The sequence below is a fragment of the Scyliorhinus canicula genome, chromosome 13 (assembly GCF_902713615.1).
Source record: "Scyliorhinus canicula chromosome 13, sScyCan1.1, whole genome shotgun sequence".
Classification (NCBI taxonomy): Eukaryota; Metazoa; Chordata; class Chondrichthyes; order Carcharhiniformes; family Scyliorhinidae; genus Scyliorhinus; species Scyliorhinus canicula.
Window position 1 is genome coordinate 39,547,634 of NC_052158.1, and position 24,463 is coordinate 39,572,096.

Here is a 24,463-nt window from a genome sequence, read left to right on the forward strand (position 1 = left end):
CACTCAGTCCCCCAGCACAGATCCCTGGAACACTGCACTCAGTCTCCCAGCACTGACCCCTGGGACACTGGAATCAGTCCATTCCCCAGCACTGACCCCTGGCACACTGCACTCAGTCCATCTCGCAGCACTGACCCCTTGGACACTGCTCTCAATCCCCCAGCACTGACCCCTGGGACACTGCACTCAGTCCCCCAGCACTGACCCCTGGGTCACTGCACTCAGTCCATCTCTCAGCACTGACCCCTGGGACACTGCACTCAGTCCATCCCCCAGCACTGACCACTGGGACACTGCACTCAGTCCCCCAGCACTGACCCCTGGGACACTGCACTCAGTCCCCCAGCACTGACCCCTGGGACACTGCAGTCAGTCCCCCAGCACTGACCCCTGGGACAATGCACTCAGTCCCCAGCACTGACCCCTGGGACACTGCACTCAGTCCATCTCACAGCACTGACCCCTGGGTCATTGAACTCAGTCCATCCACCAGCACTGACCCCTGGGACACTGCACTCAGTCCCCCAGCACTGACCCCTGGAACACTGCACTCAGTCCCCCAGCACTGACCCCTGGGACACTGCACTCAGTCCCCCAGCACTGACCCCTGGAACACTGCACTCAGTCCCCCAGCACTGACCCCTGGGACACTGCACTCAGTCCCCCAGCACTGACCACTGGGACACTGCACTCAGTCCCCCAGCACTGACCCCTGGGACACTGCACTCAGTCCCCCAGCACTGACCCCCTGGGACACTGCACAGTCCCCCTGCCTTGACCACTCGGACACTGCACTCTGTCCCCCAGCACTGACCCCTGGGGCACTGCACTCAGACCCCCAGCACTGACCCCTGGGACACTGCACAGTCCCCCAGCACTGACCCCTGGGACACTGCAGTCAGTCCATTCCCCTGCACTGACCCCTGGGACACTGCACTCAGTCCCCAGCACTGACCCCTGGGACACTGCACTCAGTCCCCCAGCACTGACCCCTGAGTCACTGCACTCTGTCCCCCAGCACTGACCCCTGTGACACTGCACTCAGTCCATCTCACAGCACTGACCCCTGGGTCATTGCACTCAGTCCATCCCCCAGCACTGACCCCTGGGACACTGCACTCAGTCCCCCAGCACTGACCCCTGGGTCACTGCACTCAGTCCCCCAGCACTGACCCCTGGGACACTGCACTCAGTCCCCCAGCACTGACCCCTGGGACACTGCACTCAGTCCCCCAGCACTGACCCCTGGGACACTGCACAGTCTCCCAGCACTGACCCCTGGGACACTGCACTCAGTCCCCCAGCACTGACCCCTGGAACACTGCACTCAGTCCCCCAGCACTGACCCCTGGGACACTGCACTCAGTCCCCCAGCACTGACCCCTGAGTCACTGCACTCTGTCCCCCAGCACTGACCCCTGGGACACTGCACTCAGTCCCCCAGCACTGACCCCTGGGACACTGCACTCAGTCCCCCAGCACTGACCCCTGGAACACTGCACTCAGTCCCCCAGCACTGACCCCAGGGACACTGCACTCAGTCCCCCGGCACTGACCCCTGGAACACTGCACTCAGTACCCCAGCACTGACCCCTGGGTCACTGCACTCAGTCCCCCAGCACTGACCCCTGGGACACTGCACTCTGTCCCCCAGCACTGACCCCTGGGTCACTGCACTCAGACCCCCAGCACTGACCCCTGGGACACTGCACTCAGTCCATCTCCCAGCACTGGCCCCTGGGTCACTGCACTCAGACCCCCAGCACTGACCCCTGGGACACTGCACTCAGTCCATCTGCCAGCACTGACCCCTGTGGCACTGCACTCAGACCCCCAGCACTGACCCCTGGGTCATTGCACTCAGTCCATCTCCCAGCACTGGCCCCTGGGTCACTGCACTCTGTCCCCCGGCACTGACCCCTGGGTCACTGCACTCAGTCCCCCAGCACTGACCCCTGGGACACTGCACTCTGTCCCCCGGCACTGATCCCTGGGTCACTGCACTCAGTCGCCCAGCACTGGCCCCTGGGCCATTGCACTCAGTCCATCTCCCAGCACTGACCCCTGGGACACTGCATTTTGTCCCCCAGCACTGACCCCTGGGACACTGCACTCAGTATCCCAGCACTGACCCCTGGGACACTGCATTTTGTCCCCCAGCACTGACCCCTGGGACACTGCACTCAGTCCCCCAGCACTGACCCCTGGGACACTGCACTCAGTCCCCCAGCACTGACCCCTGGGACACTCCACTCAGTATCCCAGCACTGACCCCTGGCTCACTGCACTCATCCCCCAGCACTGACCCCTGGGACACTGCACTCAGTCCCCCGGGACACTGCACTCATCCCCCAGCACTGGCCCCTGGGACACTGCACTCAGTCCCCCAGCACTGACCCCTGGGACACTGCACTCAGTCCCCCAGCACTGACCCCTGGGACACTGCACTCAGTCCCCCAGCACTGACCCCTGGGGCACTGCACTCAGTCCCCCAGCACTGACCCCTGGGACACTGCACTCAGTCCCCCAGCACTGACCCCTGGGACACTGCACTCAGCCCATCCCCCAGCACTGACCCCTGGGACACTGCACTCAGTCCATCCTCCAGCACTGACCCCTGGGACACTGCACTCAGTCCATCCCCCAGCACTGACCCCTAGGACACTGCACTCAGCCCATCCCCCAGCACTGACCCCTGGGACACTGCACTCAGTCCCCCAGCACTGACCCCTGGGACACTGCACTCAGTCCATCTCCCAGCACTGACCCCTAGGACACTGCACTCAGTCCCCCAGCACTGACCCCTGGGACACTGCACTCAGTCCATCTCCCAGCACTGACCCCTGGAACACTGCACTCTGTCCCCCAGCACTGACCCCTGGGACACTGCACTCAGTCCCCCAGCACTGACCCCTGGGACACTGCACTCAGTCCATCTCCCAGCACTGACCCCTGGGGCACTGCACTCAGACCCCCAGCACTGACCCCTGGGTCATTGCACTCAGTCCATCTCCCAGCACTGGCCCCTGGGTCACTGCACTCTGTCCCCCGGCACTGACCCCTGGGTCACTGCACTCAGTCCCCCAGCACTGACCCCTGGGACACTGCACTCTGTCCCCCGGCACTGACCCCTGGGTCACTGCACTCAGTCCCCCAGCACTGGCCCCTGGTTCATTGCACTCAGTCCATCTCCCAGCAATGACCCCTGGGACACTGCATTTTGTCCCCCAGCACTGACCCCTGGGACACTGCACTCAGTATCCCAGCACTGACCCCTGGGACACTGCACTCAGTATCCCAGCACTGACCCCTGGGACACTGCACTCAGTCCCCCAGCACTGACCCCTGGGACACTCCACTCAGTCCCCCAGCACTGACCCCTGGCTCACTGCACTCATCCCCCAGCACTGACCCCTGGGTCACTGCACTCAGTCCATCACCCAGCACTGACCCGTGGGACACTGCACTCAGTCCCCCAGCACTGACCCCTGGGACACTGCACTCAGTCCCCCAGCACTGACCCCTGGGACACTGCACTCAGTCCCCCAGCACTGACCCCTGGGACACGGCACTCAGTCCCACAGCACTGACCCCTCGGACACTGCACTCAGTCCCCCAGCACTGACCCCTGGGACACTGCACTCAGTCCCCCAGCACTGACCCCTGGGACACGGCACTCAGTCCCCCAGCACTGACCCCTGGGACACTGCACTCAGTCCCCCAGCACTGACCCCTGCGACACTGCACTCAGTCTCCCAGCACTGACCCCTGGGACACTGCACTCAGTCCCCCAGCACTGACCCCTGGGGCACTGCACTCAGTCCATCCTCCAGCACTGACCCCTGGGACACTGCACTCAGTCCATCCCCCAGCACTGACCCCTGGGACACTGCACTCAGCCCATCCCCCAGCACTGACCCCTGGGACACTGCACTCAGTCCCCCAGCACTGACCCCTGGGACACTGCACTCAGTCCATCCCCCAGTACTGACCCCTAGGACACTGCACTCAGTCCCCCAGCACTGACACCTGGGACACTGCACTCAGTCCCCCAGCACTGACCCCTGGGACACTGCACTCAGTCCATCTCCCAGCACTGACCCCTGGAACACTGCACTCTGTCCCCCAGCACTGACCCCTGGGACACTGCACTCAGTCCCCCAGCACTGACCCCTGGGTCACTGCACTCAGTCCCCCAGCACTGACCCCTGGGACACTGCACTCAGTTCCCCAGCACTGACCCCTGGGACACTGCACTCAGTCTCCCAGCACTGACCCCCTGGGACACTGCACAGTCCCCCTGCCCTGACCACTCGGACACTGCACTCAGACCCCCAGCACTGACCCCTGGGACACTGCACAGTCCCCCAGCACTGACCCCTGGGACACTGCAGTCAGTCCATTCCCCTGCACTGACCCCTGGGACACTGCACTCAGTCCCCAGCACTGACCCCTGGGACACTGCACTCAGTCCCCCAGCACTGACCCCTGAGTCACTGCACTCTGTCCCCCAGCACTGACCCCTGTGACACTGCACTCAGTCCATCTCACAGCACTGACCCCTGGGTCATTGCACTCAGTCCATCCGCCAGCACTGACCCCTGGGACACTGCACTCAGTCCCCCAGCACTGACCCCTGGAACACTGCACTCAGTCCCCCAGCACTGACCCCTGGGACACTGCACTCAGTCCCCCAGCACTGACCCCTGGGACACTGCACTCAGTCCCCCAGCACTGACCCCTGGAACACTGCACTCAGTACCCCAGCACTGACCCCTGGGACACTGCACTCAGTCCCCCAGCACTGACCCCTGGGTCACTGCACTCAGTCCCCCAGCACTGACCCCTGGGACACTGCACTCAGTCCCCCTGCACTGACCCCTGGATCACTGCACTCAGTTCCCCAGGACTGACCCCTGGGACACTGCACAGTCCCCCTGCCCTGACCACTCGGACACTGCACTCTGTCCCCCAGCACTGACCCCTGGGGCACTGCACTCAGACCCCCAGCACTGACCCCTGGGACACTGCACTCAGTCCATCTCCCAGCACTGGCCCCTGGGTCACTGCACTCAGACCCCCAGCACTGACCCCTGGGACACTGCACTCAGTCCATCTGCCAGCACTGACCCCTGGGGCACTGCACTCAGACCCCCAGCACTGACCCCTGGGTCATTGCACTCAGTCGATCTCCCAGCACTGGCCCCTGGGTCATTGCACTCTGTCCCCCAGCACTGACCCCTGGGACACTGCACTCTGTCCCCCGGCACTGATCCCTGGGTCACTGCGCTCAGTCCCCGAGCACTGGCCCCTGGGCCATTGCACTCAGTCCATCTCCCAGCACTGACCCCTGGGACACTGCATTTTGTCCCCCAGCACTGACCCCTGGGACACTGCATTTTGTCCCCCAGCACTGACCCCTGGGACACTGCACTCAGTCCCCCAGCACTGACCCCTGGGACACTGCACTCAGTCCCCCAGCACTGACCCCTGGGACACTCCACTCAGTATCCCAGCACTGACCCCTGGCTCACTGCACTCATCCCCCAGCACTGACCCCTGGGACACTGCACTCAGTCCCCCAGCACTGACCCCTGGGTCACTGCACTCAGTCCATCACCCAGCACTGACCCCTGGGACACTGCATTTTGTCCCCCAGCACTGACCCCTGGGACACTGCACTCAGTATCCCAGCACTGACCCCTGGGACACTGCACTCAGTCCCCCAGCACTGACCCCTGGGTCACTGCACTCAGTCCCCCGGGACACTGCACTCATCCCCCAGCACTGGCCCCTGGGACACTGCACTCAGTCCCCCAGCACTGACCCCTGGGACACTGCACTCAGTCCCCCAGCACTGACCCCTGGGACACTGCACTCAGTCCCCCAGCACTGACCCCTGGGTCACTGCACTCAGTCCCCCAGCACTGACCCCTGGGGCACTGCACTCAGTCCATCCTCCAGCACTGACCCCTGGGACACTGCACTCAGTCCATCCCCCAGCACTGACCCCTAGGACACTGCACTCAGCCCATCCCCCAGCACTGACCCCTGGGACACTGCACTCAGTCCCCCAGCACTGACCCCTGGGTCACTGCACTCAGTCCCCCAGCACTGACCCCTGGGACACTGCACTCAGTCCATCTCCCAGCACTGTCCCCTGGAACACTGCACTCTGTCCCCCAGCACTGACCCCTGGGACACTGCACTCAGTCTCCCAGCACTGACCCCTGGGACACTGCACTCAGTCCATCCCCCAGCACTGACCCCTGGGACACTGCACTCTGTCCCTCTGCACTGACCCCTGGGACTGCTCTCAGTCCCCCAGCACGGACCCCTGGGACACTGCACTCAGTCCCCCAGCACTGACCCCTGGGACTCTGCACTCATCCCCCAGCACTGACCCCTTGGGTCACTGCACTCAGTCCCCCAGCACTGACCCCTGGGACACTGCACTCAGTCCCTCAGCACTGACCCCTGGGACACTGCACTCAGTCAATCTCCCAGCACTTACCCCTGGGACACTGCATTCAGTCCCCCAGCACTGACCCCTGGGACACTGCACTCAGTCCCCCAGCACTGACCCCTGGGACACTGCACTCAGTCAATCTCCCAGCACTGACCCCTGGGACACGGCACTCAGTCCCCCCAGCGCTGACCCCTGGGACACTGCACTCAGTCCATCTCCCAGCACTGACCCCTGGGACACTGCACTCAGTCCCCCAGCACTGACCCCTGGGACACTGCACTCAGTCCATCCCCCAGCACTGACCCCTGGGACACTGCACTCAGTCCCCCAGCACTGACCCCTGGGACACTGCAATCAGTCCCCCAGCACTGACCCCTGGGACACTGCACTCAGTCCCCCAGCACTGACCCCTGGGACACTGCACTCAGTCCCCCAGCACTGACCCCTGGGACACTGCAGCTGTGAAACAGCTATAGCACTCTATAATAGAGCTTTAACACGGCTATAATGCAGCTCTGGCAGAATGGACGAGATTATCCATTCTCTTTCATCAGTGGATCCCCTCCCCTGCTGGATTTGTGACCTTGTTGGCTCGTCTCCGCTCTGACTCGGGTCTCTTTATACTCAGTGGGCATGCGGGAGGCGTCGCTAAATTGTGGGGCAGCATGTTCCTCCCCTTGGCAGCCATGATCTTCCAGCAGCTTCCTATCCCATAGGGAGGGAGCTCTGAGCAGGAGCACCCTTTAAATATGGTGTCAGGGTTACTGAAGGCCTGAGATGTTGATGGGCAGGAGAAGCTGAGCTGGCCTTCCAGCGATCCGGTGTGTTCCCAATGGATTAATAATTAATGAGGTGGGAATGGGATCATACTGCAGGAAAAGAGGCTGATGGGTAAAACCTCCTTTGTGAAATCTGGGATGATTCAGACACCTTCCCCTCTGATCAGAATGTTTGTGATTGTCCATTAACTATTCCATATTGATTATTGATCCCTGTTTGTTCACTGACAGGAATCCACACTCTTCAATGGATGTGGTATGTCGAGGTCACTGAAGACGGCTCCATTCGGAGATCGATGAGGTTTGGATTTGATGGAAAGGACTTTATTAGTTTAGAGCCAGACACAAAGAGATGGGTCGCAACCAATCACATCGCAGTGAAGACTAAAGAGAAATGGGATTCGGATCAATCCTGGAACAGCTACTGGGAAACATATCTTCAAGGAATATTTGTTCAACATTTGAACAGATATTTACAAGCTGGAAAGGAATATTTTGGACGGAAAGGTATTGATTTGAGTTTTGATCCATGTTCTGATCTAACTTCACTGATCTATCAAACCGTTCTCCCATTCCATTCAGTGTCTGTCTATTGTTTGTGTTTTCACCCTTTCCCATTACAGTTCAGCCTGAAGTCTTCATCTCCAGAAGTGAGGCCAATAGTCAGTACAAGCCGCTCACTCTCTCCTGCCTGGTTACTGGGTTTTATCCTGTAGACATCGAGGTGACCTGGCTAAGGAATGGAGAGGTAATGTCTGAGACACAATCCTCGGGGCTTCGACCGAACCACGATGGGAGCCATCAGATCCAGAAAGAGATTGAAATAAATGCTGGGGATGAGGATCAATACTCCTGTCAAATTGAACACAGCAGCCTGGCAGAGCCCAAGCTCCATCAGTGGGGTAAGGAACAGTACTGGATGTGTGTGTGTGTGTGATTATGTATGTGCATGCATCTGTGTGCGTGTGTGTGCGTACGTCTACATGCAATATATGCAATATATACAGTCTATTCAGTCTGTTTTACGATTCATGAGATAATGGATTATTTTGGCCTCAGTTCTATTTATGAGCATCAGGAATGAGAAGAGGAACCGATCATCAAGCCGACCTTCCCAGCGAGTTCATAGAACAGTGCAGAAAGAGGCCATTCAGCCCATCATCCCTACACTGATCCTACCGAGGCCCGCTCCCCATCCCTGTGATTGCATCCAATCTTTGGGCACTAAGGGGCAATTTAGCAGGGCAAATCCACCTAACCTGAGCATCTTTGGACAGTGGGAGGAAACTGGAGTACCCGCAGGAAACTCATGCAGACACAAGGAGGAAGAGCAAACACAACCTAGTCACCCAAGGGTGGAATTAAATTCGGGTCCCTGGTTCTGTGAGGCAGCAGTGCTAACCACTGTGCCACCAGGCCATCTGGGTTCAGCTAATTCCACTCTAAAGGCGGAATTCTCCGCAAGGCACGACGCCATCATGAAACCCGGAGAGGTTCACGACGGCGTCGGAGGCCACTCCTTGCCCCCTATTCTCTCCTCCCTCCCCCACCCCCCCCCCCCCCCCCCCAAGCGGGCTAGGAGGGCCGTGCCGTAAATCTCGGCCGCGGGGCCTTTTCGCTGCCGTTTTTAGCCTGGCGCGCTGAGAATGACGCGGCCGGTCCGCCTAATGACGTCAGCCGCGCATTCGTGGTTGCCGTCCTCCCCTCCGCTGCCCCGCAAGATGTGGCGGGCACCGATCGCGGGCCAGTCACCTCCCGAGCACGATCGTGGTGCTCACTCCCCTCTCCACACCCCACAAGCCACAAAACAGCTGCTGACGCCATGTTCACGCCGGCAGCGACCAGGTGTGGTTGCCGTCGGCGTGAACCGGTCGGGAATGGCAGGCCGCTCGGCCCATCCGGGTCGGAGAATCGCGGGTTGCCATGAAAAACGGCGGTTTTGGAAGGGGGTGCCAGAGCGGCCCTCCCGCGATTCTCCCACCTGCGTGGCAGCGGAGAATCGCGCTCTAAGGGTGCGATTCTCCGCCCCCTACGACGGGTCGGAGAATAGCGGGAGGGCCTTTTTGACATTTTTCCTGACCTCCCGCTATTCTCCCCCCCCCCCCCCCCCCACGCCCGCCCCCCCGACACGAATCGCTGCTCGCTGTTTTTTTACGGCGAGCAGCGATTCTCCCCTAGCCGATGGGCCGAGTTCCCAGGCCTTTACGGCCGTTTTCACGAACGGCAACACACCTGCTTTCACCGTTCGTGAAAACGGCCGCAAAGTGCCGTTCTGGGGAACCATGGCACCGATTGGCACGGCCGCGATTGCCATGGGCCTGCGATCGGTGCCCACCGATCGCGGGCAGCGGGTCCGAACCACGCGCACTCTTTGTTCCTCCGCCGCCCCGCTGGATCAGTTCACGGGACGGCTGATGGGCATACCGGCCCGCGCATGTGCGGGTTTCACGCATGTGCACGATGACGTCATCCGCGGATGCGCGGGTTGGAGCAGTCCAATCCGCGCATGCGCGGCTGACGTCATCGCGCGCGGCTGACGTCATCGCGCGCGTCAGCCGCCGTTAACTTTGGCGCGTGGGCTTAGCGCAGTTCGCTAAGCCTGCGATGCCGTGGTTCACGGGGTCCCGCTGCTAGCCCCGACCGGGGAGCAGAATCGGCTCCCGGGAGGGGGCGCGGAGGCTGCCGTGAAACACGGCCGGTTTCACAGCAGCCTTCACGACTCTCCGCATTTGCGGAGAATCGCGCCCTAAGTGTCTGGAACTCAATCTCTGGACATTTGTGATGGATTCTCTCACTTATTCCATGAGTTGTCCATGGTGGCTTCACTGCAGTCGATTAGGACTAAGTTCTGTGTTGGATTGCACCTAGTGCTCTGTTTCTCTGTTGTTTTCCTCATTATCAGCTCAGCCCAGTTTCCTGTGGTCAGTTTATTCCTCATCCCTTTGAAGTTTGATGTGAAAACCATCAGTGATGCTGCATCCTGGGCCGTACAATAGGCGGAATTCTCCAACCCCCCAGGGGTTCGGAGAATCACCAAGGGCCGGCGTCAATCCCACCCCCTCCGTGTTCCGAATTGTCTGCCCCCCGAGATTTGGCGTGGGTGGGAATTGTGCCGCGCCGGTCGGCGGTCACCCCGCGGCGATTCTCCAGCCCGCGATGGGCCGAAGTCTTGCCACTGACAGGCCTTTCCCGCCGACGTGGTTTAAACCACCTCTGGTACCGGCTGGATTGGCGGCGCAGGGCGGGCTCCGGGGTCCTGGGGGGAGGGGGGTGATCTGACCCTGGGGGATGCCCCCACGGTGGCATGGCCCATGATCGGGGCCCACCTCTTCTTCTTCTGCCCCAACCATGGCTTTCACCATGGCGGAGGCGGAAGAGACCCCCTCCCCTGCGCATGTGCCGGTATGACGTCAGCAGCCGTTGACGCTCCGGCGCATGCGTGGACTTACAGCGGCCGGCAAAGGCCTTTTGGCCCCAGCTGCCGGTGCACCAAAGGCCGTCCGTGCCGGCCAGCGGGGCGCCAACCACTCCGGCGCGGGCCATTGGAATTCTGCACCTTTGGGGAGGCCCGATGCCGGAGTGGTTGATGCCACTCCAATACACCGGGGCCCCCCACCGGGTAGGGGAGAATCCCGCCCCTTTGGGGAGGCCCGATGCCGGAGTGGTTGATGCCACTCCAATACACCGGGGCCCCCGCTGGGTAGGGGAGAATCCCGCCCCTTTGGGGAGGCCCGATGCCGGAGTGGTTGATGCCACTCCAATACACCGGGGCCCCCCGTCCCGCTGGGTAGGGGAGAATCCCACCCCTTTGGGGAGGCTCGATGCCGGAGTGGTTAATGCCACTCCAATACACCGGGGCCCCCGCTGGGTAGGGGAGAATCCCGCCCCTTTGGGGATGCCCGATGCCGGAGTGGTTGATGCCACCCCAATACACCGGGACCCCCCCGCCCCGCTGGGTAGGGGAGAATCCCGCCCCTTTGGGGAGGCCCGATGCCGGAGTGGTTGATGCCACTCCAATACACCGGGACCCCCGCCCCGCTGGGTAGGGGAGAATCCCGCCCCTTTGGGGAGGCCCGATGCCGGAGTGGTTGATGCCACTCCAATACACCGGGACCCCCGCCCCGCTGGGTAGGGGAGAATCCCGCCCAATGTAACCCTGGGGATTGAGCAAGGACAGGACACAGAGACATTGGGGAGAATTAGAACTGAACTGGCCGGGAAGGTAACCCACGGGATTGGGAAAACACAGCTTTGACACTCCCATCAATGGGAATCTTTAGTGACTTCACTGGAGAGTGAAATCGGGCGACTGTAAAACCAACATTCCCACCAATCCCATCAATTCCCAATGGGCGGCTTCAGTTCAAATTGTCCCCAATTAACACAGAACTGGGAATGGATCCGGGAAGAGAGAGACAATCCTCATGTTATTCACATCTGTTTCAGAAATCCCGGAAAACAGTGGGGGACGCACCCATCTTGAAATTATAATCGGATCAGTCATCATTGTACTGGCTGTTATGTTCGGAATAATTGGAATAATCATCTGGAAAAGACATCAGAGAGGTAAGTATCAGAGAGAGGGGAATGTGGAACTGAGGGGACAGAGTGAGTGTGGGGGGAATCCCCAGTACTGGGAGTACAGGACACTGAGAGAGAGAGAGAGGGGAATGTAGAACTGAGGGGACAGAGTGAGTGTGGGGGAATCCCCAGTACTGGGAGTACAGGACACTGAGAGAGAGAGAGAGGGGAATGTAGAACTGAGGGGACAGAGTGAGTGTGGGGGAATCCCCAGTACTTGGAGTACAGGACACTGAGAGGAGAGAGAGAGAGAGGGGAATGTAGAACTGAGGGGACAGAGTGAGTGGGGGGGGATCCCCAGTACTGGGGGTACAGGACACTGAGAGGGGAGAGAGAGAGAGAGAGAAGGGAATGTAGAACTGAGGGGACAGAGTGAGTATGGGGGGATCCCCAGTACTGGGAGTACAGGATACTGAGAGGGGAGAGAGAGGGGAATGTAGAACTGAGGGGACAGAGTGAGTGTGGGGGAATCCCCAGTACTGGGAGTACAGGACATTGAGAGAGGAGAGAGAGAGAGAGGGGAATGTAGAACTGAGGGGACAGAGTCAGTGTGGGGGAATCCCAAGTACTGGGAGTACAGGACACTGAGAGGGGAGAGAGAGAGAGAGGGGAATGTAGAACTGAGGGGACAGAGTCAGTGTGGGGGAATCCCAAGTACTGGGAGTACAGGACACTGAGAGGGGAGAGAGAGAGAGGGGAATGTAGAACTGAGGGGACAGAGTGATGTGTGGGGGAATCCCCAGTACTGGGAGTACAGGACACTGAGAGGGGAGAGAGAGAGAGGGGAATGTAGAACTGAGGGGACAGAGTGAGTGTGGGGGAATCCCCAGTACTGGGAGTACAGGACACTGAGAGGGGAGAGAGAGGGGAGTGTAGAACTGAGGGGACAGAGTGAGTGTGGGGGAATCCCCAGTACTGGGAGTACAGGGCACTGAGAGGGGAGAGAGAGGGGAATGTAGAACTGAGGGGACAGAGTGAGTGTGGGGAAATCCCCAGTACTGGGAGTACAGGACACTGAGAGGGGAGAGAGAGAGAGAGGGGAATGTAGAACTGAGGGGACAGAGTGAGTGTGGGGGAATCCCAGTACTGGGAGTACAGGACATTGAGAGGGGAGAGGGAGGGGAATGTAGAACTGAGGGGACAGAGTGAGTGTGGGGAAATCCCCAGTACTGGGAGTACAGGACATTGAGAGGGGAGAGGGAGGGGAATGTAGAACTGAGGGGACAGAGCGAGTGTGGGGGAATCCCCAGTACTGGGAGTACAGGACACTGAGAGGGGAGAGAGAGAGAGAGAGGGGAATGTAGAACTGAGGGACAGAGTGAGTGGGGGAGAATCCCCAGTACTGGGAGTACAGGACACTGAGAGGGGAGAGAGAGGGGAATGTAGAACTGAGGGGAGAGAGTGAGTGTGGGGGAATCCCCAGTACTGGGAGTACAGGACACTGTGTTGAATGAACTGATTTAATTCCCACACACAGATACACGTATAAACACATCTTGTTCCCTGTCTGATCTTCCTTTGTGTGATCAGCCCAGACCAGGTCTAATATTGATCATTAAACCCACCACACACACTCACATCCTCACCTACTGAATATGGATGGCATGGAAGAGATCTAATGGATCTCCATAAAGTGTAAGGATGGAGGGGTGTGGGAATGAGTATTTCTCACACAATCTCCATTCCCTCACACTTGTTGTGTTCTCACTCTCTGATAATGGATTATTCCCCATTCTAACTGACATTTATTTTACTTCTGCAGATTCACCGAGTGTGATCTACACAACAGCTCACAGTAAGTGACTGAGGGACAGATTGTTGGGAATTAAAGAGACGGGATTGAAAATTGTCGAATTACATTCTCCTGCGAGTAACTCAGGGCTTAAACAGGGGGCACCTTCAGCCTCCGATCCCTCACCCTTTGATCCCTCACCCTCCATTCTCTCATCATCCACTCTCTGACCCTTCACTCCCTCACCCCTCACTGCCTCACCCTCTACTCCCAGAGTCAGGGCCATGAAGATTAGAAATAGCAGCCAGAAGGGGCCATATTCCACCCTCAGTAACAACCTGACTGAATCTCAACAGCAACAGGGAGATTGGAAACTGTTCTCCTGGGAACAGAGAAGGTTAAGAGGAAATTGAATTGAGGGTTTCTGGGTGATGATAGGTTTTTGTAGATGAGATGGAGAAAAATGATTCTTTCTGGTGAGTGATCAATAACTCGCGGTTATAGATTTCCAATCATTGATCCTGAGAGGAGAAGAGGAGAAAAGTTTTTCACTCTGGGAATGTGGGGATGTGGAATGTTACAGCTGGCAATGTGGTGGAAGCTGATTCCATCAATAATATTAAAAGGGAGTTGAACAGATATTGAAGATGAGGAACTCACAGGGATAAAGACAAAAAGTGAGAATCTGGGACAAAGCATGATGAGATCCCAGACCCGTGTCATGCTCCTCGTGTGCGATGTGGGAGCTCAGGGACACGTCCACTGTCCCTGGCTCCTTCACGTGCAAGAAGTGTGTTCAGTTGCAGCTCTTGTTAGACCGCTTGACGGCTCTGGAGCTGCGGATGGACTCACTTTGGAGCATCCGCGATGCTGAGGAGGTCGTGGATAGCACGTTTAGCGAGTTGGTTACACCGCAGGTGAAGGTTACTGAGGGAGATAGAAAATGGGTGACCAAAAGAAAGAGCAAGAGTAGGAAGGCAGTGCAGGTGTCCCCTGCGGTCATCTCCCTGCAAAACAGATACACCGCTTTGGATACTGTTGAGGAAGATGGCTCACCAGGGGAAGGCAGCAGCAGCCAGGTTCATGGCACCGTGGCTGGCTCTGCTGCACAGCAGGGCAGGAAGAAAAATGGCAGGACTATAGTGATAGGGGACTCGATCGTAAGGGGAATAGACAGGCGGTTCTGTGGACGCAATCGAGACTCCAGGATGGTATGTTGCCTCCCTGGTGCAAGGGTCAAGGATTTCTCGGAGCGGCTGCAGGACATTCTGGGGGGGGGAGGGTGAACAGCCAGCTGTCGTGGTGCACATAGGCACCAACGATATAGGTAAAAAACGGGATGAGGTCCTACAAGCGGAATTCAGGGAGTTAGGAGTTAAACTAAAAAGTAGGACCTCAAAGGTAGTAATCTCAGGATTGCTACCAGTGCCACGAGCGAGTCAGAGTAGGAATGTCAGGATAGATAGGATGAATGCGTGGCTCGAGAGATTGTGCAAGAGGGAGGGATTCAAATTCCTGGGGCATTGGGACCGGTTCTGGGGGAGGTGGGACCAGTACAAACCGGACGGTCTGCACTTGGGCAGGACTGGAACCGATGTCCTAGGGGGGGTGTTTTCTAGAGCTGTTGGGGAGGGTTTAAACTAATGTGGCAGGGGGATGGGAACCAATGCTGGAAGTTGGAAGGTAGTAAAACAGGGACAGAAACAAAAGGAAGTAAGGGGAAAAGTGCAAGGCAGAGAAGACATAGTCAGAAATCCATAAGGGCGACAGTACAAGGTACAGTGACTGAGGGGAGCACAGTGAATAGGCCCAGTAATAACAAAAGGAATAAAACTGGAGATGTTAAGATTCAAAACAGAGGTAAAAAAACCAACATAAGTGTACTTTACCTGAATGCTCGTAGTATTCGGAATAAAGTAAATGAGTTGGTGGCACAAATCATCGTAAATGACTATGATTTAGTGGCCATTACTGAAACATGGTTAAAGGATGGTCACGACTGGGAGTTAAATATCCGAGGGTATCAAACTATTCGGAAGGACAGAGTGGATGGTAAGGGAGGTGGTGTTGCTCTGTTATTTAAGGATGACATCCGGGCAATAGTAAGGGATGACATCGGTGCTATGGAGGATAAGGTTGAATCCATTTGGGTGGAAATCAGGAATAGTAAGACGAAAAAGTCACTGATAGGAGTAGTCTATCGGCCACCAAATAGTAACGTTATGGTGGGGCAGGCAATAAACAAAGAAATAACTGATGCATGTAGAAATGGTACAGCAGTTATCATGGGGGATTTTAATCTACATGTCGATTGGTTTAACCAGGTCGGTCAAGGCAACCGTGAGGAGGAGTTTATAGAATGTATCCGCGATAGTTTCTTAGAACAGTATGTAATGGAACCTACGAGGGAACAAGCGGTCCTAGATCTTGTCCTGTGTAATGAGACAGGATTGATTCATGATCTCATAGTTAGGGATCCTCTCGGAAGGAGCGATCACAATATGGTGGAATTTAAAATACAGATGGAGGGTGAGAAAGTAAAATCAAATACTAGTGTTTTGTGTTTAAACAAAGGAGATTACAAGGGGATGAGAGAAGAACTAGCTAAGGTAGACTGGGAGCTAAGACTTTATGGTGGAACAGTTGAGGAACAGTGGAGAACCTTCCAAGCGATTTTTCACAGTGCTCAGCAAAGGTTTATACCAACAAAAAGGAAGGACGGAAGAAAGAGGGAAAATCGACCGTGGATATCTAAGGAAATAAGGGAGAGTATCAAATTGAAGGAAAAATCATATAAAGTGGCAAAGATTGCTGGGAGATTAGAGGACTGGGAAATCTTTAGGGGGCAACAGAAAGCTACTAAAAAAGCTATAAAGAAGAGTAAGATAGAGTATGAGAGTAAACTTGCTCAGAATATAAAAACAGACAGTAAAAGTTTTTACAAATATATAAGACAAAAAAGAGTGGCTAAGGTAAATATTGGTCCTTTAGAGGATGAGAAGGGAGTTTTAATAATGGGAAATGAGGAAATGGCTGAGGAACTGAACAGGTTTTTTGGGTCGGTCTTCACAGTGGAAGACACAAATAACATGCCAGCGACTGATAGAAATGAGGCTATGACAGGTGAGGACCTTGAGAGGATTGTTATCACTAAGGAGGGAGTGATGGGCAAGCTAATGGGGCTAAAGGTAGACAAGTCTCCTGGCCCTGATGGAATGCATCCCAGAGTGCTAAAAGAGATGGCTAGGGAAATTGCAGATGCACTAGTGATAATTTACCGAAATTCACTAGACTCTGGGGTGGTCCCGGTGGATTGGAAATTAGCAAACGTGACGCCACGTTTGCTAATTTCCAAAAAAGGAGGTAGGCAGAAAGCAGGAAATTATAGGCCAGTGAGTTTAACTTCGGTAATAGGGAAGATGCTGGAATCTATCATCAAGGAAGAAATTGCGAGGCATCTGGATAGAAATTGTCCCATTGGGCAGACGCAGCATGGGTTCGTAAAAGGCAGGTCGTGCCTAACTAATTTAGTGGAATTTTTTGAGGACATTACCAGTGCAGTAGATAACGGGGAGCCGATGGATATGGTATATCTGGATTTCCAGAAAGCCTTTGACAAGGTGCCACACAAAAGGTTGCTGCATAAGATAAAGATGCATGGCATTAAGGGTAAAGTAGTAGCATGGATAGAGGATTGGTTAATTAATAGAAAGCAAAGAGTTGGGATAAATGGGTGTTTCTCTGGTTGGCAATCAGTAGCTAGTGGTGTCCCTCAGGGATCCGTGTTGGGCCCACAATTGTTCACAATTTACATTGATGATTTGGAGTTGGGGACCAAGGGCAATGTGTCCAAGTTTGCAGATGACACTAAGATGAGTGGTAAAGCGAAAAGTGCAGAGGATACTGGAAGTCTGCAGAGGGATTTGGATAGGTTAAGTGAATGGGCTCGGGTCTGGCAGATGGAATACAATGTTGACAAATGTGAGGTTATCCATTTTGGTAGGAATAACAGCAAACGGGATTATTATTTAAACGATAAAATATTAAAGCATGCCGCTGTTCAGAGAGACTTGGGTGTGCTAGTGCATGAGTCACAGAAGGTTGGTTTACAAGTGCAACAGGTGATTAAGAAGGCAAATGGAATTTGTCCTTCATTGCTAGAGGGATGGAGTTTAAGACTAGGGAGGTTATGTTGCAATTGTATAAGGTGTTAGTGCGGCCACACCTGGAGTATTGTGTTTAGTTTTGGTCTCCTTACTTGAGAAAGGACATACTGGCGCTGGAGGGTGTGCAGAGGAGATTCACTAGGTTAATCCCAGAGCTGAAGGGGTTGGATTATGAGGAGAGGTTGAGTAGACTGGGACTGTACTCGTTGGAATTTAGAAGGATGAGGGGGGATCTTATAGAAACATTTAAAATTATGAAGGGAATAGATAGGATAGATGCGGGCAGGTTGTTTCCACTGGCGGGTGACAGCAGAACCAGGGGGCATAGCCTCAAAATAAGGGGAAGTAGATTTAGAACTGAGTTTAGGAGGAACTTCTTCACCCAAAGGGTTGTGAATCTATGGAATTCCTTGCCCAGTGAAGCAGTTGAGGCTTCTTCATTACATGTTTTTAAGGTAAAGATAGATAGTTTTTTGAAGAATAAAGGGATTAAGGGTTATGGTGTTCGGGCCGGAAAGTGGAGCTGAGTCCACAAAAGATCAGCCATGATCTAATTGAATGGCGGAGCAGGCTCGAGGTGCCAGATGGCCTACTCCTGCTCCTAGTTCTTATGTTCTTATGTTCTTATGTTCTCTCAAAGGGGCAGCACAGCTAGATGGGCAGAATGGTTTCCTTCAGTGATTTTCAGGGATTTTGCTTCAACTCGATTCCAATTCTTCTTTACTACATCATTCCCAGTTTCCTTGCTGCCCCTCAGTGCTCCAGAATCGCTGGATCCCAGTGCGGACCGTTCTCACTGCCTGATCATCCAGAATCAGTTGGAGAAACAGTTCCAAAGATTCACAAATATCAGAGAGAAGACATTTCTCATCATCTTAGCTCTCTCCCTCAGCCTCTACTCTCTCCACCTTCACTCCATCTCCATAACCCTCCACTCACTCACCCTCTACCCTCTCACTGTCCACTCCAACACCCAGCACTCCCTCATCCTCTACTTCCTCACTCTCCATTCCCACACCCTCCACTGCTTCCTCTTCGACTCTTTCCCTCACTTTTCCTCGCCCTTGACTCCCTTGCCCTCCACTCCCTCACCCTCCACTCTCTTACTATCCACTCCATCATCCACCACTTCCTCACCCTCCATTCCTTCAACGTCCATTCCCTTGCCTCCACTCTCTAACCCTCCACTCCACCCCAAATTCCCTCAGCCACCCCTCCCTCACCATCCAGGTCCTTCGCACTTCACTCTCTCACCCTCCACTCCCTCACACTGCACTCTCTCACCCTCCACTCCCTCACACTGCACTCTCTCACCCTCCACTCCCTCACAGTGCACTCTCTCACCCTCCACTCCCTCACAGTGCACTCTCTCACCCTCCACTCCCTCACAGTGCACTCTCTCACCCTCCACTCCCTCACAGTGCACTCGCTCACCCTCCACTCTCTCACAGTGCACTCTCTCACCCTCCACTCCCTCACAATGCACTCGCTCTCACTCCAATCCCTCACACTGCACTCTCTCACAGTGTACTCTCACACTGCACTCACTCACCCTCCACTCCCTCACAGTGCACTCTCTCACCCTCCACTCCCTCACAGTGCACTCGCTCACCCTCCACTCCCTCACAGTGTACTCTCACCCCCCACTCCCTCACACTGCACACTCTCACCCTCCACTCCGCACACTGCACACTCTCACCCTCCACTCCGCACACTCTCACCCTCCACTCCCTCACACTGCACTCTCCCACCCTCCACTCCCTCACACTGCCTCTCTCACCCTCCACTCCCACACACTGCACTCGCTCACCCTCCACTCCCTCACAGTGTACTCTCTCACCCTCCACTCCCTCACACTGCACTCTCTCACCCTCCACTCCGCACACTGCACTCTCTCACCCTCCACTCCCTCACAGTGCACTCTCTCACCCTCCACTCCGCACACTGCACTCTCTCACCCTCCACTCTCTCACACTCCACTCCCTCACAGTGCACTCTCTCACCCTCCACTCCGCACACTGCACTCTCTCACCCTCCACTCCCTCACAGTGCACTCTCTCACCCTCCACTCCCTCATACTGCACTCTCTCACCCTCCACTCCTTCACAGTGCACTCTCTCACCCTCCACTCCCTCACAGTGCACTCTCTCACCCTCCACTCCCTCACAGTGCACTCTCTCACCCTCCACTCCCTCATACTGCACTCTCTCACCCTCCACTCCCTCACAGTGTACTCTCTCACCCTCCACTCCCTCACAGTGCACTTTCTCACCCTCCACTCCCTCACACTGCACTCACTCCCCGTCCACTCCCTCACACTGCACTCTCTCACCCTCCACTCCCTCACACTGCACTCTCTCACCCTCCACTCCCTCATACTGCACTCTCCCACCCTCCACTCTCTCACCCTGCACTCCCTCACACTGCACTCTCTCACCCTCCACTCTCTCACCCTCCACTCCCTCACACTGCACTCACTCCCCGTCCACTCCCTCACACTGCACTCTCTCACCCTCCACTCCCTCACACTGCACTCTCTCACCCTCCAATCCCTCATACTGCACTCTCTCACCCTCCACTCCCTCACACTGCACTCTCTCACCCTCCACTCCCTCACACTGCACTTTCTCACCCTCCACTCCCTCACACTGCACTCTCTGACACTCCACTCCCTCACACTCCACTCCCTCACAAAGCACTCTCTCACCCTCCACTCCCTCACAAAGCACTCTCTCACCCTCCACTCCCTCACACTGCACTTTCTCACCCTCCACTCGCTCACCCTCCACTCCCTCACACTGCACTCTCTGACACTCCACTCCCTCGCAGTGCAATCTCTCACCCTCCAGTCGGTCACCCTCCACTCCCTCACAGTCCACTCTCTCACCCTCCACTCCCTCACACTGCACTCTCTCACCCTCCACTCCCTCACACTGCACTCTCTCACCCTCCACTCCCTCACACTGCACTCTCTCACCCTCCACTCCCTCACAGTGCACTCTCTCACCCTCCACTCCCTCACACTGCACTCTCTCACCCTCCACTCCCTCACACTGCACTCTCTCACCCTCCACTCCCTCACACTGCACTCACTCATCCTCCACTCCGTCGCACTGCACTCTCTCACCCTCCACTCCCTCACAGTGCACTCTCTCACAATCTACTCCCTCACACTGCACTCTCTCACCCTCCACTCCCTCACACTGCACTCTCTCACCCTCCACTCCCTCACAGTGCACTCTCTCACAATCTACTCCCTCACACTGCACTCTCTCACCCTCCACTCCCTCACACTGCACTCTCCCACCCTCCAGCCCTCCCAGTGCACTCGCTCACCCTCCACTCCCACAGTGCACTCTCTCACCCTCCACTCCCTCACAGTGCACTCTCTCACCCTCCACACCCTCACTGCACTCTCTCACCCTCCACTCCCTCACCCTCCACTCGCTCACCCTCCACTCCCTCACAGTGCACTCTCTCACCCTCCACTCTCTCACACTGCACTCGCTCACCCTCCACTCCCTCACACTGCACTCGCTCACCCTCCACTTCCCCACCCTCCACTCCCTCACAGTGTACTCTCTCACCCTCCACTCTCTCAGTGCACTCGCTCACCCTCCACTCCCTCACACTGCATTTTCTCACCCTCCACTCCCTCACACTGCACTCTCTCACCCTCCACTCCCTCACACTGCACTCGCTCACCCTCCACTCCCTCACAATGCACTCGCTCACCCTTCACTCACTCACCCTCCACTCCATCACACTGCACTCACTCACCCTCCACTCTCTCCCATGCACTCTCTCACCCTCCACTCCCTCACCCTCCACTCCCTCACACTGCACTCGCTCACCCTCCACTCCCTCAGTGCACTCGCTCGCCCTCCACTCCCTCACACTGCACTATCTCACCCTCCACTCCCTCATACTGCACTCGCTCATCCTCCACTCCCTCACACTGCACTCTCTCACCCTCCACTCCCTCACAGTGCACTCACTCACCCTCCATTCTGTCTCTGTTCATATTTACCAGGTGTGAGTCCGTTTAATAGTTTATACTGATGAAATCCTGAGTCCAGGATAGAAAATCTCATTTCCTTGATTTTACATTTTATTCCATTTTTGTTATTATTTTCTCAGCATCTGATGTCCCTGTTCCGGAAGCTTCTTAATTCAGTAAGTGAAATTTTAATTCATCTCCCATTTACATCACTCCCTTCTAACTCTGTCTCACTCTCCCAGACACTGTTAAAACCTGTCAGACTAATTTCACTCCCTCCTGACCCTGTCTCACCCTCCCAGACACTGTTAAACCTGTCAGACTAATTTCACTCCCTCCTGGCCCTGTCTGACCCTCCCAGACACTGTTAAACCTATCAGACTAATTTCACTCCCTCCTGACCCTGTCTCACTCTCCCAGACACTGTTAAACCTGTCAGACTAATTTCACTCCCTCCTGACCCTGTCTCACTCTCCCAGACACTGTTAAACCTGTCAGACTAATTTCACTCCCTCCTGACCCTGTCTCACTCTCCGAGACACTGTTAAACCTGTCAGACTAATTTCACTCCCTCCTGACCCTGTCTCACCCCCCCAGACACTGTTAAACCTGTCAGACTAATTTCACTCCCTCCTGACACTGTCCCACTCTCCCAGACACTGTTAAACCTGTCAGACTAATTTCACTCCCTCCTGACCCTGTCTCACCCTCCCAGACACTGTTAAACCTGTCAGACTAATTTCACTCCCTCCTGACCCTGTCTCACCCTCCCAGACACTGTTAAACCTGTCAGACTAATTTCACTCCCTCCTGACCCTGTCTCACTCTCCCAGACACTGTTAAACCTGTCAGACTAATTTCACTCCCTCCTGACCCTGTCTCACTCTCCCAGACACTGTTAAACCTGTCAGACTAATTTCTCTCCCTCCTGACCCTGTCTCACTCTCCCAGACACTGTTAAAACCTGTCAGACTAATTTCACTCCCTCCTGACCCTGTCTCCCCTCCCAGACACTGTTAAACCTGTCAGACTAATTTCACTCCCTCCTGACCCTGTCTCACCCTCCCAGACACTGTTAAACCTGTCAGACTAATTTCACTCCCTCATGACCCTGTCTCACTCTCCCAGACACTGTTAAACCTGTCAGACTAATTTCACTCCCTCCTGACCCTGTCTCACCCTCCCAGACACTGTTAAACCTGTCAGACTAATTTCACTCCCTCCTGACCCTGTCTCACTCTCCCAGACATTGTTAAACCTGTCAGACTAATTTCACTCCCTCCTGACCCTGTCTCACCCTCCCAGACACTGTTAATCCTGTCAGACTAATTTCACTCCCTCCTGACCCTGAACCGATTGTCTTGTTTCTCTCCATTCCTTACCTCGTGGGTTTACTGGGCTCCACTGCAGGACATTCCCGGAGCCTCATTGATGAATAACGGGATTGGCCTGTTCTAGTGTAAACCTGGACATCATTGTCCATCCTTCCATGTCACAGCAGACACACAGAATTACAGCTCATTGTTTACACTTAGTTACTTGATGATTGAAATCGATTTTTCCTGGGAATGTGTTTCCACAGATTGAACAGTTTATCCCGGATCAATCAGATGGGACTGTGATTCATCAATTGAGACTTTTTGAATTCTGATTTATATCCAGCATCAGCAATGTGACGCCTCTCACAGTCGAAGAGATCTTCAGGGATAATTTTGCCCTTTGCCTTACTTATCATCAACATCTTGTTCGGGTCGAGTGATTAACCTGAACTGTGTAATTGTAGTGAGGAAATTCAGATGGTCAAATTATATATTGAGAGCAATCAGTCTATTTCGCACTTGAAGCACAAATCTGTCATTCATGATTAATGAGGCAATTCCTTGATTAATAAGGGTCAGGAGTTATGGGGAGAAGGCAGGATAATGGGGACGAGAAACATATCAGCCACGATCGAATGGCAGAGCAGCAGCGATGGGCCAAATGGCCTAATTCTACTCCAATGTCTGATGGTCTGATGTGATGTTATATTTACAATGTTTAATAATGTATCATTGTAAATTTTGGAACTAAAATATATTAATGTGACAAAGTCAATTATTATTTAGATCCTCAATGTTTCACGACAATTTTGGTTTCTTGTCAATAAATAATTGTCAGTGTTTGAACTGACTGAATTCTTCTTTCCTGATTTCACAAGAAAGGTTTAATTCATTCACTCAGCAGCTTGTGATTCTTGGAATGGGCACTTGTTGAGGTTCAATTCAATGGGAACTGGCTGAGTTCATCCCAAATGTCAGCATCATTCACTGCTCCCCATCAGCATTGATTCACTTATTTACAGAAAAGAAGATGACAGGGAGAGACAGAGGAGAGGAAGACGCCTCATAACGTTAGTGAATCAAACTCCAACACATTTCCCAATGAGGTGAGGGTGAAGTGTGACCAGCTTCTCAGTAATGAGAAGTGTAGAGAACCTCAGAAAGTTAGTGTCTTGGTGAGGAAGGAGGTCACAGAGACTGTGAGTGTGAACAGCTCTATGTACAAACATATGACCAAGGAACAGGAGTAGGCCAATCGGCCCCTCGAGCCTGTTCCATTTTCAATAAGATCATGGCTGATCTGATTTAAACCTCAACCCCACATTCCTGCCGACCCCGAATTTCTTCTACCCCCTTGTTGATCAAGAATCTTTGTTTAAAATTTAGAACACCCAATTCTTTTTTCCAATTTAGAGCA

General features: G+C 55.0%; 1 protein-coding gene across 1 annotated transcript; it reads left to right on the forward strand.

The window, feature by feature from the left end:
- The first annotated feature begins 7,499 nt into the window (after nt 1–7,499).
- Nucleotides 7,500–23,888, forward strand: LOC119976117 (class I histocompatibility antigen, F10 alpha chain-like). Its single transcript, XM_038816296.1, has 6 exons — nt 7,500–7,755; nt 7,872–8,150; nt 11,695–11,814; nt 13,592–13,624; nt 21,868–21,903; nt 23,310–23,888. Exons 1-5 carry the CDS (start codon nt 7,500–7,502, stop codon nt 21,897–21,899), a joined length of 720 nt encoding a protein of 239 aa, XP_038672224.1. The 3' UTR covers nt 21,900–21,903; nt 23,310–23,888.
- The last annotated feature ends 575 nt before the right edge of the window (nt 23,889–24,463 follow it).

Coding starts and splice junctions, on each gene's coding strand:
- LOC119976117 (XM_038816296.1), top strand. CDS start 7,500: ATGTGGTATGTCGAGGTCACTGAAGACGGCTCCATTCGGAGATCGATG. Junction 11,815..13,591: donor CTGGAAAAGACATCAGAGAG/GTAAGTATCAGA, acceptor TTACTTCTGCAG/ATTCACCGAGTGTGATCTAC. Junction 13,625..21,867: donor GATCTACACAACAGCTCACA/GTAAGTGACTGA, acceptor TTATTTTCTCAG/CATCTGATGTCCCTGTTCCG.